Below are 16,019 nucleotides of genomic sequence, written 5' to 3' on the forward strand. Positions count from 1 at the left end.
TAACTCCATCACACTGTATAAAGCTATGATAAATTTTTTGATATTTTTACTGAAAACAAGACAAAAATACCAAGTAATTTTTTGCAGTGTGACTCCATTAAATGTGTGTGTGTGTGTGTGTGTGTAGATTAAACATGAACGGGCCAAAACGGACATGGCAGCAGGTCAAAATCAAATACAAGAACATTCTGCAGAATGGTATGGTCCCTGACTAATATTTAACAAAGCACAAGCATATATTGTACCCAGAAGGTGCCTGCTCACACATTGTCTGTACTGTTTTAGCAGTGAAAAAGAATACCCACAGACAAGGCACGGGTGGTGGGTCACCAAAGGCTGACCTTACCCCAGCAGAGGACATGGCCTTGGAGCTAAATAAAGGCAGGCCCGTCTTAGAGGGGATCCCTGGGGGGAAAGAGACGAGCATAGGTTCCTCCCAAGATGCCACCCGCTTCATTCAAGGTATGTCCTTCCATCTCTACATGGGATACAACCACATTCATATTGAATCAATTTGGACTGTCTGACTTTGGTTTACCTATTGCCTTGCAGTGTCTGGCAGCACTGTGTTCCTGTTAGAGCCACCAGCACAAGCACCAGACGATGCTGATCCAGTGAGTACTCCATCAAAGGCATACTGTAGGCCTGGCATGTCTTGTCTACTAGCTTCAATATGAATCCGATTAAATGTGATAGGGTGAAGGCCCCAGTGCAGCAGCAACAGCACATGATGGAGACAATGATGAGGAGGAGACCATCTCTCTGGATTCCAGAAGGCATGAGGTATCATGTTAAGACTGTGAAAGTACTATTTACTCTACAATGGTGAGGAGTCCTCATCAAAATCAAAAAATCTAATTTCTTTTACAGGACCCAGATGCTATACAGTGGGAAAACCAGCCTGGCAACATAGTGCGTATTAATAAAAGGACACCACATCCTGCCAAATTCCAGCTGCGCTAATTGTATTGTGTTCACAGAGCTCACAAGCTATCAGAAAGTTGTATGGCAACCACCTCCGGCGTCAAATAGAACTGGCAGACATAGACATTCAGTACAAGAAGAAAAAGATGGAAAATCTTGCACTGGAGTTCGAAATAAAAAAGAGGACAATTAGGAAACTGGACCTTGAAATAAAAAAACTTGAGAGGGAGGTGAGATATGCCTTCAATGTACACTGTATGCTAACTGTAACACAAATGTATTAATCATTATTTTTCTTTCCTCCCCCAGCTCCAAGAAGATGACACAGCTAAAAATAAAAATTAGGTATATTCTCGTAAAGTCAAGTGAGCCATGACATATGAGCTCTTATTGTGAGCACACAGGACGGTGGCATCTTTCTAAGTTTTTTTTTATTTTCCCAGCAATCAGTACAACCAAGTCATCGTTATAAGGCATCGCCCTCTTTTGCCCACCCCCCCAGCACCAGGTGTGGCCACTCGCCTATATGAAGGCCCAAAATTGTGTGTTCCTTTCTGCTCTGACAATGGCATGCCCATTCGTGCGAGATGTGGTGGATGAAGAAGCACTTGTGCTGAGGAGAGCCTTCAGGCGAGAAAGGGTCTTCAGGGACCGGTTGGACCCACTGGCCTTCCCTGATGACCATCTATATGAAAGATACAGGTTTTCTGCAGATGGCATCAGGTATCTATGCAGACTACTGGGTCCCAGGATTAAGCACCGCACTGCACGGTGCGGTGTGGAGTGTGGAGCAAATGGTTTGTGTGGCCTTGCGCTTTTTTGCTAGTGGAGCCTTCCTGTACTCAGTGGGGGATGCAGAACAGCTGAACAAGGCCACAATTTGCCGCACAATAAGGAGTGTGTGTCTGGCTATCAAAGCATTAGCAGATGTCTTCATCTCCTTCCCTGGCCACAGAAGACTCTGTGACATCAAAGAGGAGTTCTATAGGATTGCAGGTAAGAGGATCTACAAATTACAGGACAACTGTTAACACATAGTAGGATACTCATTACTTTGTGTGACAGGTTTCCCCAATGTCATTGGTGCAGTGGACTGCACACACATAAGGATAAAAGCCCCCTCAGGTGCCCATGAGGCCGATTTTGTGAATAGGAAATCCTTTCACAGCATTAATGTTCAGGTGAACATAACTTTTTGATATTGTCCATTGACGAACACTCTGCATTGCCAGTGATGTGCATTGATTGGTGTAATATTCCTCATCTTATGATTTCAGATGGTCTGCAATGCTGACTGTGTGATCAGCAATGTTGTGGCAAAATGGCCTGGCTCAGTCCATGACTCCAGAATCTTTCGGGCCTCTGAAATCTATCAGTGCCTATCACAAGGTAAGCCACACAACCCCTATTTATAACCATCATGGCTGTGTCAAGAATATCACTGTGTTTATGAGGTAGTAATGATGAGATTTTGTGTTGACAGGTGAATTCTCTGGTGTGTTGCTGGGAGACAGGGGGTATGGCTGCCAGCCTTTTCTCCTGACACCTTTCACAGACCCCCAGGAAGCACAGCAGGCCTACAACCATGCCCATGCCAGGACCAGGGCCAGAGTTGAAATGACCTTTGGCCTCCTGAAGGCACGCTTTCACTGCCTTCACAAATTAAGGGTCAGCCCTGTTAGGGCATGTGATATTACTGTGGCTTGTGCTGTCCTCCACAATGTGGCCTGCCTGAGGAAGGAGAGGGCCCCCAGAGTGCCACCAGCCATGGACTGGGACAATCCGGCAATCTTCCCTGATGACGACAGTGGTCGGCTGCTGAGGGACCAATATGTGTTGAATTATTTTAGTTAGTATGTGTGCTTTCAATTTTGGTTAAATATGTCCTGCGGTGGCAGAGGAATTTGTTTTTTTTTGGGTTCGTTTCTTGACGAATTTGGCCTCTTATGATGTTTGTGCGGTATACTGTGTGTAATACAAGGCTGCAGGGAGGCTACTGCATCCATTCATTTGTCTGTTCAGTTGATGTGTATGGATTTGTCCTGCATTTATTTTAGTGTGCAGACATGCAGGGTGTGTTATATACAGACCTTTGAATGTGTATGTATCATTTTGTATAATATGCTTGGATTCTGTGCTTTCCATCTTGTAGAGTCACTGTGACTTCAGTTTCGAAAGGAGCTGATGGTTTACCTGCTTTGTTTTGTCCTTATTCAATAAAGGAACATAATGTTACACATTGTGTTTTTATATTCATATGGAATGTGTATTTGTTTATATGACAGAGTACTAGGGCCACACTGAAGAAAAAGGATAAAGTCATAAATTTATGAGGCTGGTTCTTTCTGCAGAAAAGCTACATATTGTTTTTACAGTTTTGATACTTATGACAATGTGATACTTAATATTCTGGCACATCAGCATGTCTTTGTTTATGAAACCATACTGAAGTACAATTTCACGAAATGCCCCACATCTGTCATTTTAACAACTGTCCTCCTTTAAAACAACTGGTTACAATATTATGACTTGTGTTTTTTTCCCCTCTGTGGCCCTAATATTCTATCATTTTATATATAGCCTTATAGTCTATGGGAAACTGTAAATTATCTAATGATAGCAACATCATCTAAAAATCATTTTTTATCCAAAATCATTGAAATTAATGATCACAAACGTTTAAATAATAACAGTGGGTCTAGTTATATGTGATAACAATGTATAGTGAGCAGTGAAATAACTATTGGTTTCCATTTGTGGTGACTGCTGACTGACATTAGGGATGAGATTAAATAGATCCTGGAATTTAGCCTGGTCTGGAGCAGGCTAGCTCCACAGAATAAATCTCCATGGTAATTTATACCATAACATATCCTCCTGCCCCCTATCCATCTTTAGTGCAACCGGATTACGGATCAATTGAGCCAGGATCACCAAGATATCCTGGCTTAATCCCTTATCCTAGTTTTGTGCAACAGGCCCCAGTATCAACATCAACACCGACACCAGTATCAACATCAACACCGACACCAGTATCAACATCAACACCAACAACAGTATAAACATCAACACCAACAACAGTATAAACATCAACACCAACACCAGTGTCAACATCAACACCAACAACAGTATAAACATCAACACCAACAACAGTATAAACATCAACACCGACACCAGTATCAACATCAACACCGACACCAGTATAAACATCAACACCGACACCAGTATCAACATCAACACCGACACCAGTATCAACATCAACACCGACACCAGTATCAACATCAACACCAGTATCAACATCAACACCAACAACAGTATAAACATCAACACCAACAACAGTATAAACATCAACACCAACACCAGTATCAACATCAACACCAACAACAGTATAAACATCAACACCAACAACAGTATAAACATCAACACCGACACCAGTATCAACATCAACACCAGTATCAACATCAACACCGACACCAGTATCAACATCAACACCAGTATCAACATCAACACCGACAACAGTATAAACATCAACACCAACAACAGTATAAACATCAACACCAACACCAGTATAAACATCAACACCAACAACAGTATAAACATCAACACCAACAACAGTATAAACATCAACACCAACACCAGTATAAACATCAACACCAACACCAGTATAAACATCAACACCAACACCAGTATCAACATCAACACCAACACCAGTATAAACATCAACACCAACAACAGTATAAACTTCAGCACCAGTATCAACATCAACACCAACAACAGTATAAACATCAACACTAGTATCAACACCAACACCAGTATAAACATCAACCCCGACACCAGTATAAACATCAACACCGACACCAGTAAAAACATCAACACCAACACCAGTATAAACATCAACACCAACACCAGTATAAACATCAACACCAACAACAGTATAAACATCAGCACCAGTATCAACACCAACAACAGTATAAACATCAACACTAGTATCAACACCAACACCAGTATAAACATCAACCCCGACACCAGTATAAACATCAACACCGACACCAGTAAAAACATCAACACCAACACCAGTATAAACATCAACACCAACACCAGTATAAACATCAACAACAACAACAACATCAAAACCAACACCAGTGTCGTGTCTTTGGCATCATTAAACTGAAGATGAATCTTTATCAACAATTCTCTGTAAATATTATTACGTGATTAAACTACTTAATCATGTAACTGTAATTAACTAGGAAGTCGGGCACCAAGGAAAATATTCAGAATACAAAGTTATAATATACATATTATTGATATCTCACGTTGCCTACTTATATCTCACGTTGCCTACTTATATCTCACGTTGCCTATTTATATCTCACGTTGCCTATTGATATCTCACGTTGCCTACTTATATCTCACGTTGCCTACTTATATATCACGTTGCCTACTTATATATCACGTTGCCTACTTATATCTCACGTTGCCTATTTATATCTCACGTTGCCTACTTATATCTCACGTTGCCTACTTATATATCACGTTGCCTACTTATATATCACGTTGCCTACTTATATCTCACGTTGCCTATTTATATCTCACGTTGCCTACTTATATCTCACGTTGCCTACTTATATCTCACGTTGCCTACTTATATATCACGTTGCCTACTTATATCTCACGTTGCCTACTTATATCTCACGTTGCCTACTTATATATCACGTTGCCTACTTATATCTCACGTTGACTACTTATATCTCACGTTGCCTACTTATATCTCACGTTGCCTACTTATATCTCACGTTGCCTACTTATATCTCACGTTGACTACTTATATCTCACGTTGCCTACTTATATATCACGTTGACTACTTATATCTCACGTTGCCTACTTATATCTCACATTGACTACTTATATCTCACGTTGCCTACTTATATATCACGTTGACTACTTATATCTCACGTTGCCTACTTATATCTCACATTGCCTACTTATATATCACGTTGCCTACTTATATCTCACGTTGACTACTTATATCTCACGTTGCCTACTTATATATCACGTTGCCTACTTATATCTCATGTTGTCTACTTATATCTCACGTTGCCTACTTATATCTCACGTTGCCTACTTATATCTCATATGTTGCCTACTTATATCTCACGCTGCCTACTTATATCTCACGTTGCCTACTTATATCTCACGTTGCCTACTTATATCTCACGTTGCCTACTTATATCTCATATGTTGCCTACTTATATATCACGTTGCCTACTTATATCTCATATGTTGCCTACTTATATCTCACGTTGCCTACTTCTATCTCACGTTGCCTACTTATATATCACGTTGCCTATTTATATCTTACGTTGCCTGACTACAATATTTGATCTTAATACAGTAATAAATATCCACTAGCCCATAGTAAGTCAGTAGGGCTAGCTGGCTAGCTACTGTGGTTAGTTAGCCAAAGAGCCACTAATATTTGTTAGCTAGCTAGCTACATACAAAGAGTTGACATCTACCTTGCATAACATTTGTTTTAGGTCATTTTTGCCCGTTAAACTATCTGGTTAGCTACATTATTACGATTCACATATAGATAGCGGATAGGTATGAAGTAAAAAGTTTGCTTTGTGTACATCTTGTTTGGTCTCTATTGTTGTCATTGTCCTGGTTGGAAGAAGGTTCAGTAAATGGGGAGGTGCAGCGTGAGGTAATACAGTAGGGGGAGTCCTTCTCAAATGGAAGGTTTTATGTGTTCTCCACACTCTCGTCCTCATAAGAACGTAATCAAGAGAACGTCCTTGGAGAATGCACTCGGCGCATGAGAGTGTGAAGCACGGTAGTACGCATATTGAGAAACATCCAATGTGTGCTTGGTCAGCGTGTGTCTCCTTACCTTTAGGATGGGGGGTGTGCGGGGGTCCTTGCGTTGCTGTTGCCGTGGTTTCCCGTGGCTGAAGAGCATCAGTCCGTTGGGTTCTGTCGTTCTGAAGTCAAAGGAGATTGACCCCGCCTTCTTGGCGCTCCACTTGCTCAATGCCACAAACGACTCTGGGGTGTCAAAGGTCACGGGATCGAGGGTCGCCACGCTCTCGCACTTAAACGCCACTATACCGCTCACCTGATGGATGGGAAAGTTTGTTAAGTTAGTTTGTTCTTCTCAATTCTTAATTTTTTATTTAGTATGTTACTTATTTTCTTCAGGCCCCAAATCAAATGCTAAAAATGCCACACATTAAATTGAAACAATAAAATAGAGTGAAAAACTGAGCAATAGGGCTGTGTTGCAATGGACTACTTCAGGGTTAGGATGCGATTTGAGACCAGCCAATAAGTCCAGCCAATAAGAAACTATGGTGTATATTACCTTCATTTTAGCATCTCCCTGCTTAGCCAGCCGAGACAGCTCCAACCGTACATCATTGTTCTTATACACCACCTAGAGGTCAGGGTTGAGGGGGCAGGGCAGGGGTGAGGGAAAGAGGTTATTAAGGTTGAGAGGAAGAGTGCAAATGAATAGTCTTGTATCTCCTCTCTCCTTGTCTCCTCTCCTTCAGTCACAGAAGAAACCTGTGTTTCAATACCAGTCTAGATGAAGGAGAGGAGATGAGGAGGGGAAATGAGGTGAGGAGGAGAGGACATGGGGAGAGGACAAGAGGAGAGGAAGAGCTAATGAGATGCAGCCTTTTATGTGTGTAAGTGTGTGTGTGTGTGTGTGCATAAGTTTGTGTGTTGGTGCGCATGAAATATTGTACAGGGCTGATGATCAGTCATGCAAGTGTGTTCCGTCGTACATCTTAATTATTTCCCATGGATTAGCATACGATCACATTAGATATGTAAATGACAGCAGCCTGCCTACAACACCATCAGTCCCAATCAACAGCACGTACACGCGCGAAACGAATGCACGCACGCACGCACACACACACTACTAATGATATCACCATTGGCAAATCATCTGTCTGTTTGTTTGTGTGTGTGTGTGTGTGTGTGTGCGTGTGTGTGCCGTTGGCGCATTTGGAGCAGAGCGGATGGATAGAGGGTCTCGGTGGCAGAGCCAATTAGCATGTTAGCGCTTAGCGCTGCGTCTGCTCCCTCAGCAACACTCATCACTGATTCTCTCAGATTCTGAAGACTGCAGAGGGAGAGTGGGTGTGTGTGCCACTGCCAAATGTGTGTGTGTATCTCTCTGTGTCTTATTACCGTATATACTGTATAAGATGTGTGTGCATCTCTCTGTGTCTTATTACCGTATATACTGTATAAGATGTGTGTGCATCTCTCTGTGTCTTATTACCGTATATACTGTATGAGATGTGTGTGCATCTCTCTGTGTCTTATTACCATATATATTGTATGAGATGTGTGTGCATCTCTCTGTGTACATTATTAACATATATACTGTATGAGATGTGTGTATCTGTGTACATTATTAACATATATACTGTATGAGATGTGTGTATCTGTGTACATTATTACCGTATATACTGTATGAGATGTGTGTGTCTCTGTGTACATTATTACCGTATTTACTGTTTGAGATGTGTGTGTATCTCTGTGTACATTATTACTGTATTTACTGTATGAGATGTGTGTGCATCTCCCTGTGTACATTATTACCGTATATACTATATGAGAGGTGTGTATCTGTGTACATTATTACCGTATATACTGTATGAGATGTGTGTATCTGTGTACATTATTACCGTATATACTGTTTGAGATGAGTGTGTCTCTGTGTACATTATTAACATATATACTGTATGAGATGTGTGTATCTGTGTACATTATTACCGTATATACTGTATGAGATGTGTGTATCTGTGTACATTATTACCGTATATACTGTTTGAGATGAGTGTGTCTCTGTGTACATTATTAACATATATACTGTATGAGATGTGTGTATCTGTGTAAATTATTACCGTATATACTGTATGAGATGTGTGTATCTGTGTACATTATTACCGTATATACTGTATGAGATGTGTGTATCTGTGTACATTATTACCGTATATACTGTATGAGATGTGTGTATCTGTGTACATTATTACCGTATATACTGTATGAGATGTGTGTGTCTCTGTGTACATTATTACCGTATTTACTGTTTGAGATGTGTGTGTATCTCTGTGTACATTATTACTGTATTTACTGTATGAGATGTGTGTGCATCTCCCTGTGTACATTATTACCGTATATACTGTATGAGATGTGTGTATCTGTGTACATTATTACCGTATATACTGTATGAGATGTGTGTATCTGTGTACATTATTAGCGTATACACTGTATGAGATCATGAACCTGTGGATAAACCTGTAGGCCTAGCTTTGTATGGGACTGTGATGTGCGCATATGTAGATGTGTGAATGCATGTGTGTATAATGTATAGATGAGTACGAGTGGGTTAGTGTGTGTGTGTACACCCCACCTCTTTAAGGCAGCCCATAAAGTTGTTGCTAACAGGAGATCCAGGGAGGTCAGCAGTACTGGGACTTCCACCCACGTAGAAGAAATCGTCTGAGCCCAACATGGTGTAGTCTTCCTGGGTGTAGCCCGTAGTGGTCAAGATGCCGTCCACGGAGATGGTCACCTATGCAACAAAGCACAGGGAAAGGGCACGCTATACTCACACCAAACGCAGCGCAACGCGCTAGCCTGCCAAATTAGTCTGCCCCCTTACTGACTTGGTAGGTTTCTGGGGAGGTGGTCTGGTCTTGGCTGTGGTTGGTTGGTCAGTTGATTGGATTGATTGGTCAGTTGTATTGAACTGTCTGTGATTTGATTGGTCTAGCTGTGTTAGGTCTGTGTTCTGATTGGTCTGTTGTTTGGTTTGTGTGATTTTTCTGTGTTTTTCTGTTATTTTTTTATTTGTCTAGCGTGTTTGAACCTGTTTCCTGTCTGTGTGATGAGGTGGTTTGAGTATTACGGAACCAACTCTGTTCTCAGGGCAGCAGATCTGTCCTGCAGGCAGAACAAATACAAATCTGAGTCCAAGTCTGTGTCCTTTATACTCAAGTTTGAGTCGAGTCACGAGTCCCTTGATTGGGCTAAAAAGGCTGCAGTCCTAAAAACTGTCAAGATAAGTTCCTAATTTAAAATATCTAGCTAATACTGAAGCTACCTCAAATGTCCTGTTGAACCACCTGGTACTCTACCCTGTACCGTAGAGACTGCTGCCCTACTGTATGTACATAGTCATTGAACTTTAATAATGTTTACCTACTGTTCCACCCACTTTACACGGTGCCTTCAGAAAGTATTCATACCTTGATTTAGTCCACATTTTGTTCTTTTACAGCCTGAATTCAAAATGGATTAAATATTTTTTTTCTTCTCTCAAACAGGTTTTCAGAAATGTTGTCACATTTAAAAAAAAAATGAAATACATAACTATTCACATCCTTGACTTAATACTTTGTAGAAGCACCTTTGGCGGCGATAACAGCTTTGAGTCGTCTTGGGCATGTCTGTATCAGCTTTGAGTCGTCTTGGGCATGTCTGTATCAGCTTTGAGTCGTCTTGGGCATGTCTTTATCAGCTCTGAGTCGTCTTGGGCATGTCTGTATCAGCTCTGAGTCGTCTTGGGCATGTCTGTATCAGCTCTGAGTCGTCTTGGGCATGTCTGTATCAGCTCTGAGTCGTCTTGGGCATGTCTGTATCAGCTCTGAGTCGTCTTGGGTATGTCTGTATCAGCTCCGAGTCGTCTTGGGCATGTCTGTATGAGCTTCAAGTCGTCTTGGGCATGTCTGTATCAGCTCTGAGTCGTCTTGGGCATGTCTGTATCAGCTCTGAGTCGTCTTGGGCATGTCTGTATCAGCTCTGAGTCGTCTTGGGCATGTCTGTATCAGCTCTGAGTCGTCTTGGGTATGTCTGTATCAGCTTCGAGTCGTCTTGGGCATGTCTGTATCAGCTCTGAGTCGTCTTGGGCATGACTGTATCAGCTTCGAGTCGTCTTGGGCATGACTGTATCAGCTCTGAGTCGTCTTGGGCATGTCTGTATCAGCTTTGGATTGGGCTATTTTCTCCCATTCTTTGAACAACAATTTTCAAGTCTTTCCACAGATTTTCAATGTGTAATAAGTCAAGGGGTATAAATACATTCTCAAAGGCACTGTATGTATATACTGTATTCTAGTCAAGGCTCATCCTATTTAACTACTGCTGTACACCTTTTATATTAATGTACTGTCTATAATGTACAATATATATACATACAGTGCCTTGCGAAAGTATTCGGCCCCCTTGAACTTTGCGACCTTTTGCCACATTTCAGGCTTCAAACATAAAGATATAAAACTTTATTTTTTTGTGAAGAATCAACAACAAGTGGGACACAATCATGAAGTGGAACGACATTTATTGGATATTTCAAACTTTTTTAACAAATCAAAAACTGAAAAATTGGGCGTGCAAAATTATTCAGCCCCCTTAAGTTAATACTTTGTAGTGTCACCTTTTGCTGCGATTACAGCTGTAAGTCGCTTGGGGTATGTCTCTATCAGTTTTGCACATCGAGAGACTGACATTTTTTCCCATTCCTCCTTGCAAAACAGCTCGAGCTCAGTGAGGTTGGATGGAGAGCATTTGTGAACAGCAGTTTTCGGTTCTTTCCACAGATTCTCGATTGGATTCAGGTCTGGACTTTGACTTGGCCATTCTAACACCTGGATATGTTTATTTTTGAACCATTCCGTTGTAGATTTTGCTTTATGTTTTGGATCATTGTCTTGTTGGAAGACAAATCTCCATCCCAGTCTCAGGTCTTTTGCAGACTCCACTTCCAGAATGGTCCTGTATTTGGCTGCATCCATCTTCCCATCAATTTTAACCATCTTTCCTGTCCCTGCTGAAGAAAAGCAGGCCCAAACCATGATGCTGCCACCACCATGTTTGACAGTGGGGATGGTGTGTTCAGGGTGATGAGCTGGGTTGCTTTTACACCAAGCATAACGTTTTGCATTGTTGCCAAAAAGTTCAATTTTGGTTTCATCTGACCAGAGCCATTCTTCCACATGTTTGGTCTCCCAGGTGGCTTGTGGCAAACTTTAAATGACACTTTTTATGGATATCTTTAAGAAATGGCTTTCTTCTTGCCACTCTTCCATAAAGGCCAGATTTGTGCAATATACGACTGATTGTTGTCCTATGGACAGAGTCTCCCACCTCAGCTGTAGATCTCTGCAGTTCATCCAGAGTGATCATGGGCCTCTTGGCAGTTCTCCTTGTATGAGCTGAAAGTTTAGAGGGACGGCCAGGTCTTGGTAGATTTGCAGTGGTCTGATACTCCTTCCATTTCAATATTATCGCTTGCACAGTGCTCCTTGGGATGTTTAAAGCTTGGGAAATCTTTTTGTATCCAAATCCGGCTTTAAACTTCTTCACAACAGTATCTCAGACCTGCCTGGTGTGTTCCTTGTTCTTGATGATGCTCTCTGCGCTTTTAACAGACCTCTGAGACTATCACAGTGCAGGTGCATTTATACGGAGACTTGATTACACACAGGTGGATTGTATTTATCATCATTAGTCATTTAGGTCAACATTGGATCATTCAGAGATCCTCACTGAACTTCTGGAGAGAGTTTGCTGCACTGAAAGTAAAGGGGCTGAATAATTTTGCACGCCCAATTTTTCAGTTTTTGATTTGTTAAAAAAGTTTGAAATATCCAATAAATGTCGTTCCACTTCATGATTGTGTCCCATTTGTTGTTGATTCTTCACAAAAAAATAGTTTTATATCTTTATGTTTGAAGCCTGAAATGTCGCAAAAGGTCGCAAAGTTCAAGGGGGCCGAATACTTTCGCAAGGCACTGTATATATATACGTATATATTTATATTCCGGACTCTGACATTGCTCGTTCTGATACTTCTTAATTAAATGTTTTGTTTAAAACTTTTCTGGATGATGTGTGTATAGTTTATTTGTATATTTTTTATTATTATTGCTAGGTACTACTGCACTGTTGGAGCTAGAAACACATGCCATGAGAACAACCAAAGGAATAACATTGGTTCTATAAAACGCGAACAAGCTTGATGTTGACTAGTTCATTAGCAACAATGGCTAACCCACCGAGTAGATTACAGTAGCATGTGTAGTCAGCTCAGGTTGTATCTAGCTTTAGTATTAGTAGCTAACGAGGATTACCCTGGCAATAGAGCATTAGCATAAGTACCTAACCTAGATGACCCTGGCTATATAGCATTAGCATAAGTAGCTAACCAGGATTACCCTGGCTATATTGCATTAGCATAAGTAGCTAACCAGGATTACCCTGGCTATATTGCATTAGCATAAGTAGCTAATCAGGTTATTCAGGCATATGTTGAGGCTCAGCAGCCACAATCTGTTAGTGTATTAGGTATTAGTTAATATTCTGATAGTAAATGGTGTTAGTGCTGTTAGTAGTGTTGAGTTTAGTGATAAACATGATGCTAGTAGTGATGATAGTGTTGAGGGTTGGAGTGTGTGAGGGGTAGGGGTTGTGGGTTAGAGTGTGTGTGGGGAGTTAGTCAGATTAGCAGGTCTGAATGATGTGACACATACACTGACACACACACACTGACACACACAGTGTTAAATGGGTTAGTCATTCCACACACATGCAGCCGCCTCTCGCTGCATGCAGTCAACAGCAAGAGGAAGATAGGAACGAGAAAACAAACAACAACAGAAGAGCCTGGGCTCAGCAGCAGGATGGACAGCATGCAGAGGAGGAATGGAGAAAAATAATAGGATAAAATTAAAAAGGGGGAGGGAGGTTGGCCTCTGTCTCTGTGTTAAATGGACAAATCAGAGAGGCAGGACCTGAAGTTGCACCATGCAGGGGGAGCGGCCAATCGCGTGCAGCTGAGGAAAGAGCCAAATCAGGACACGCCTACATGTCAACAATGGGGAGATGGAGTGAACGTCGGAAAAAGGTCAAAGGAAAGGTAGAGAAAATAGCGGGGCTAGGAGGAGGGGAGTGTTAAGCCGAGAGTACCAACCGCCATCATCCTGTTCTAGTATAGTTTTAGTTGTTCTACGGCTCAGAAAATAACACAGTAACCGAAACTGGGAAAGGATTAGAGTTATATCTACCAAACAATGGAGTTTGTTTACCATAGCGTGTCCAATGCCTGAGTGCTTTGTGGAGAGGGGGAGGAAGGAGAGCAACAAGTGTGAACAGAACGACATCCGTAAAGGACAAAGAAAAGGTAGAAGGCCAGTGGAGGTTAGAGAGGAGTGGAGAAGGCTAGGAGAAGGCAACAGGTTAGTAGTATGACACATTCCATGGATGGAGGTTAGTTAGTATTACTAGCAGGTTAGTAAGTACAGTTAGTAGTTAGTGGTTGGTACACACAGGCAAACAGCAGAAGACTACAGTTAGCAGAAGAATAGTGCCCCCAGCCCTGACGCTAATATACAGACACACACACACCACACACACACACACACACACACACACACACACACACACACACACACACACACACACACACACACACACACACACACACACACACACACACACACACACACACACACACACACACACACAGTGAGTTTAAGACAAATACACCCTCTTTCTCTCTTTTTCTCTCTTTCTCACTCATGCACACACCCTTTCTCTTTGCCTTTCTTTCCCTCGTTCACCCTCTTTATCCCTTTCCCATTCTCTCTATAACCCGCTCTCCCTATAACCCCTGCTCTCTCTACCCCCGCTCTCTATATCCCCTCTCTCTATAACCCCCCTCTTTCTATAACCCCCCCTCTTTCTATAACCCCCTCTTTCTATCTCCCCCTCTATAACCTCCTCTCCCTATAACCCCCTCTCTCTATAACCCCTCTCTATAACCCCCCTCTTTCTATAACCCCCCCCTCTTTCTATACCCTCCCTCTCTATAACCCCCTCTTTCTATAACCCTCCCTATAACCCCCTCTTTCTATAACCCCCCCTCCCTATAACCCCCTCTTTCTATACCCTCCCTCCCTATAACCCCCTCTTTCTATACCCTCCCTCTCTATAACCCCCTCTTTCTATAACCTCCCCTCCCTATAACCCCCTCTTTCTATAACCCCCCCTCCCTATAACCCCCTCTTTCTATACCCTCCCTCTCTATAACCCCCTCTTTCTATAACCCCCCCTCTCTCTATAAACCCCTCTCCCTATAACCCCCTCTTTCTATACCCTCCCTCTCTATAACCCCCTCTTTCTATAACCGCCCCTCTCTCTATAAACCCCTCTCCCTATAACCCCCTCTTTCTATACCCTCCCTCTCTATAACCCCCTCTTTCTATAACCCCCCCTCTCTCTATAAACCCCTCTCTCTATAAACCCCCTCTTTCTATAACCCCCCCCCCTCTCTATAAACCCCTCTCTCTATAAACCCCCTCTTTCTATAACCCCCCCCTCTTTCTATAACCCCCTCTTTCTATCTCCCCCTCTATAACCTCCTCTCCCTATAAACCCCTCTCTCTATAACCCCTCTCTATAACCCCCCTCTTTCTATAACCCCCCCCTCTTTCTATACCCTCCCTCTCTATAACCCCTCTTTCTATAACCCCCCTCCCTATAACCCCCTCTTTCTATAACCCCCCCTCCCTATAACCCCCTCTTTCTATACCCTCCCTCCCTATAACCCCATCTTTCTATACCCTCCCTCTCTATAACCCCCTCTTTCTATAACCCCCCCTCCCTATAACCCCCTCTTTCTATAACCCCCCCTCCCTATAACCCCCTCTTTCTATACCCTCCCTCTCTATAACCCCCTCTTTCTATAACCCCCCCTCTCTCTATAAACCCCTCTCCCTATAACCCCATCTTTCTATACCCTCCCTCTCTATAACCCCCTCTTTCTATAACCCCCCCTCCCTATAACCCCCTCTTTCTATAACCCCCCCTCCCTATAACCCCCTCTTTCTATAACCCCCCCCTCCCTATAACCCCCCTCTTTCTATACCCTCCCTCTCTATAACCCCCTCTTTCTATAACCCCCCCTCTCTCTATAAACCCCTCTCCCTATAACCCCCTCTTTCTATACCCTCCCTCTCTATAACCCCCTCTTTCTATAACCCCCCCTCTCTCTATAAACCCCTCTCCCT

The 16,019-nt window shown here is 42.3% G+C and overlaps 1 protein-coding gene across 14 annotated transcripts in view; it reads right to left on the reverse strand.

Moving 5' to 3' along the window:
* Positions 1-16,019, reverse strand: part of LOC109865595 (neurexin-1a-like) — a 78,398-nt gene that overhangs the window by 36,586 nt on the left and 25,793 nt on the right. For 9 of the 14 annotated variants that reach the window (XM_031799581.1, XM_031799586.1, XM_031799585.1 and 6 more), the window contains 4 exons: positions 14,037-14,060; positions 9,362-9,523; positions 7,292-7,363; positions 6,821-7,045 (listed from right to left, as the gene is read on the reverse strand). In XM_031799581.1, the coding sequence (XP_031655441.1) occupies positions 6,821-7,045; positions 7,292-7,363; positions 9,362-9,523; positions 14,037-14,060 (483 nt within the window). The remainder of the gene's footprint in view (positions 1-6,820; positions 7,046-7,291; positions 7,364-9,361; positions 9,524-14,036; positions 14,061-16,019) is intronic. The other 5 variants (XM_031799584.1, XM_031799593.1, XM_031799592.1 and 2 more) reach the window with 1 other exon arrangement.

The sequence above is a fragment of the Oncorhynchus kisutch genome, linkage group LG20, assembly GCF_002021735.2.
Source record: "Oncorhynchus kisutch isolate 150728-3 linkage group LG20, Okis_V2, whole genome shotgun sequence".
Taxonomy (NCBI): domain Eukaryota; kingdom Metazoa; phylum Chordata; class Actinopteri; order Salmoniformes; family Salmonidae; genus Oncorhynchus; species Oncorhynchus kisutch.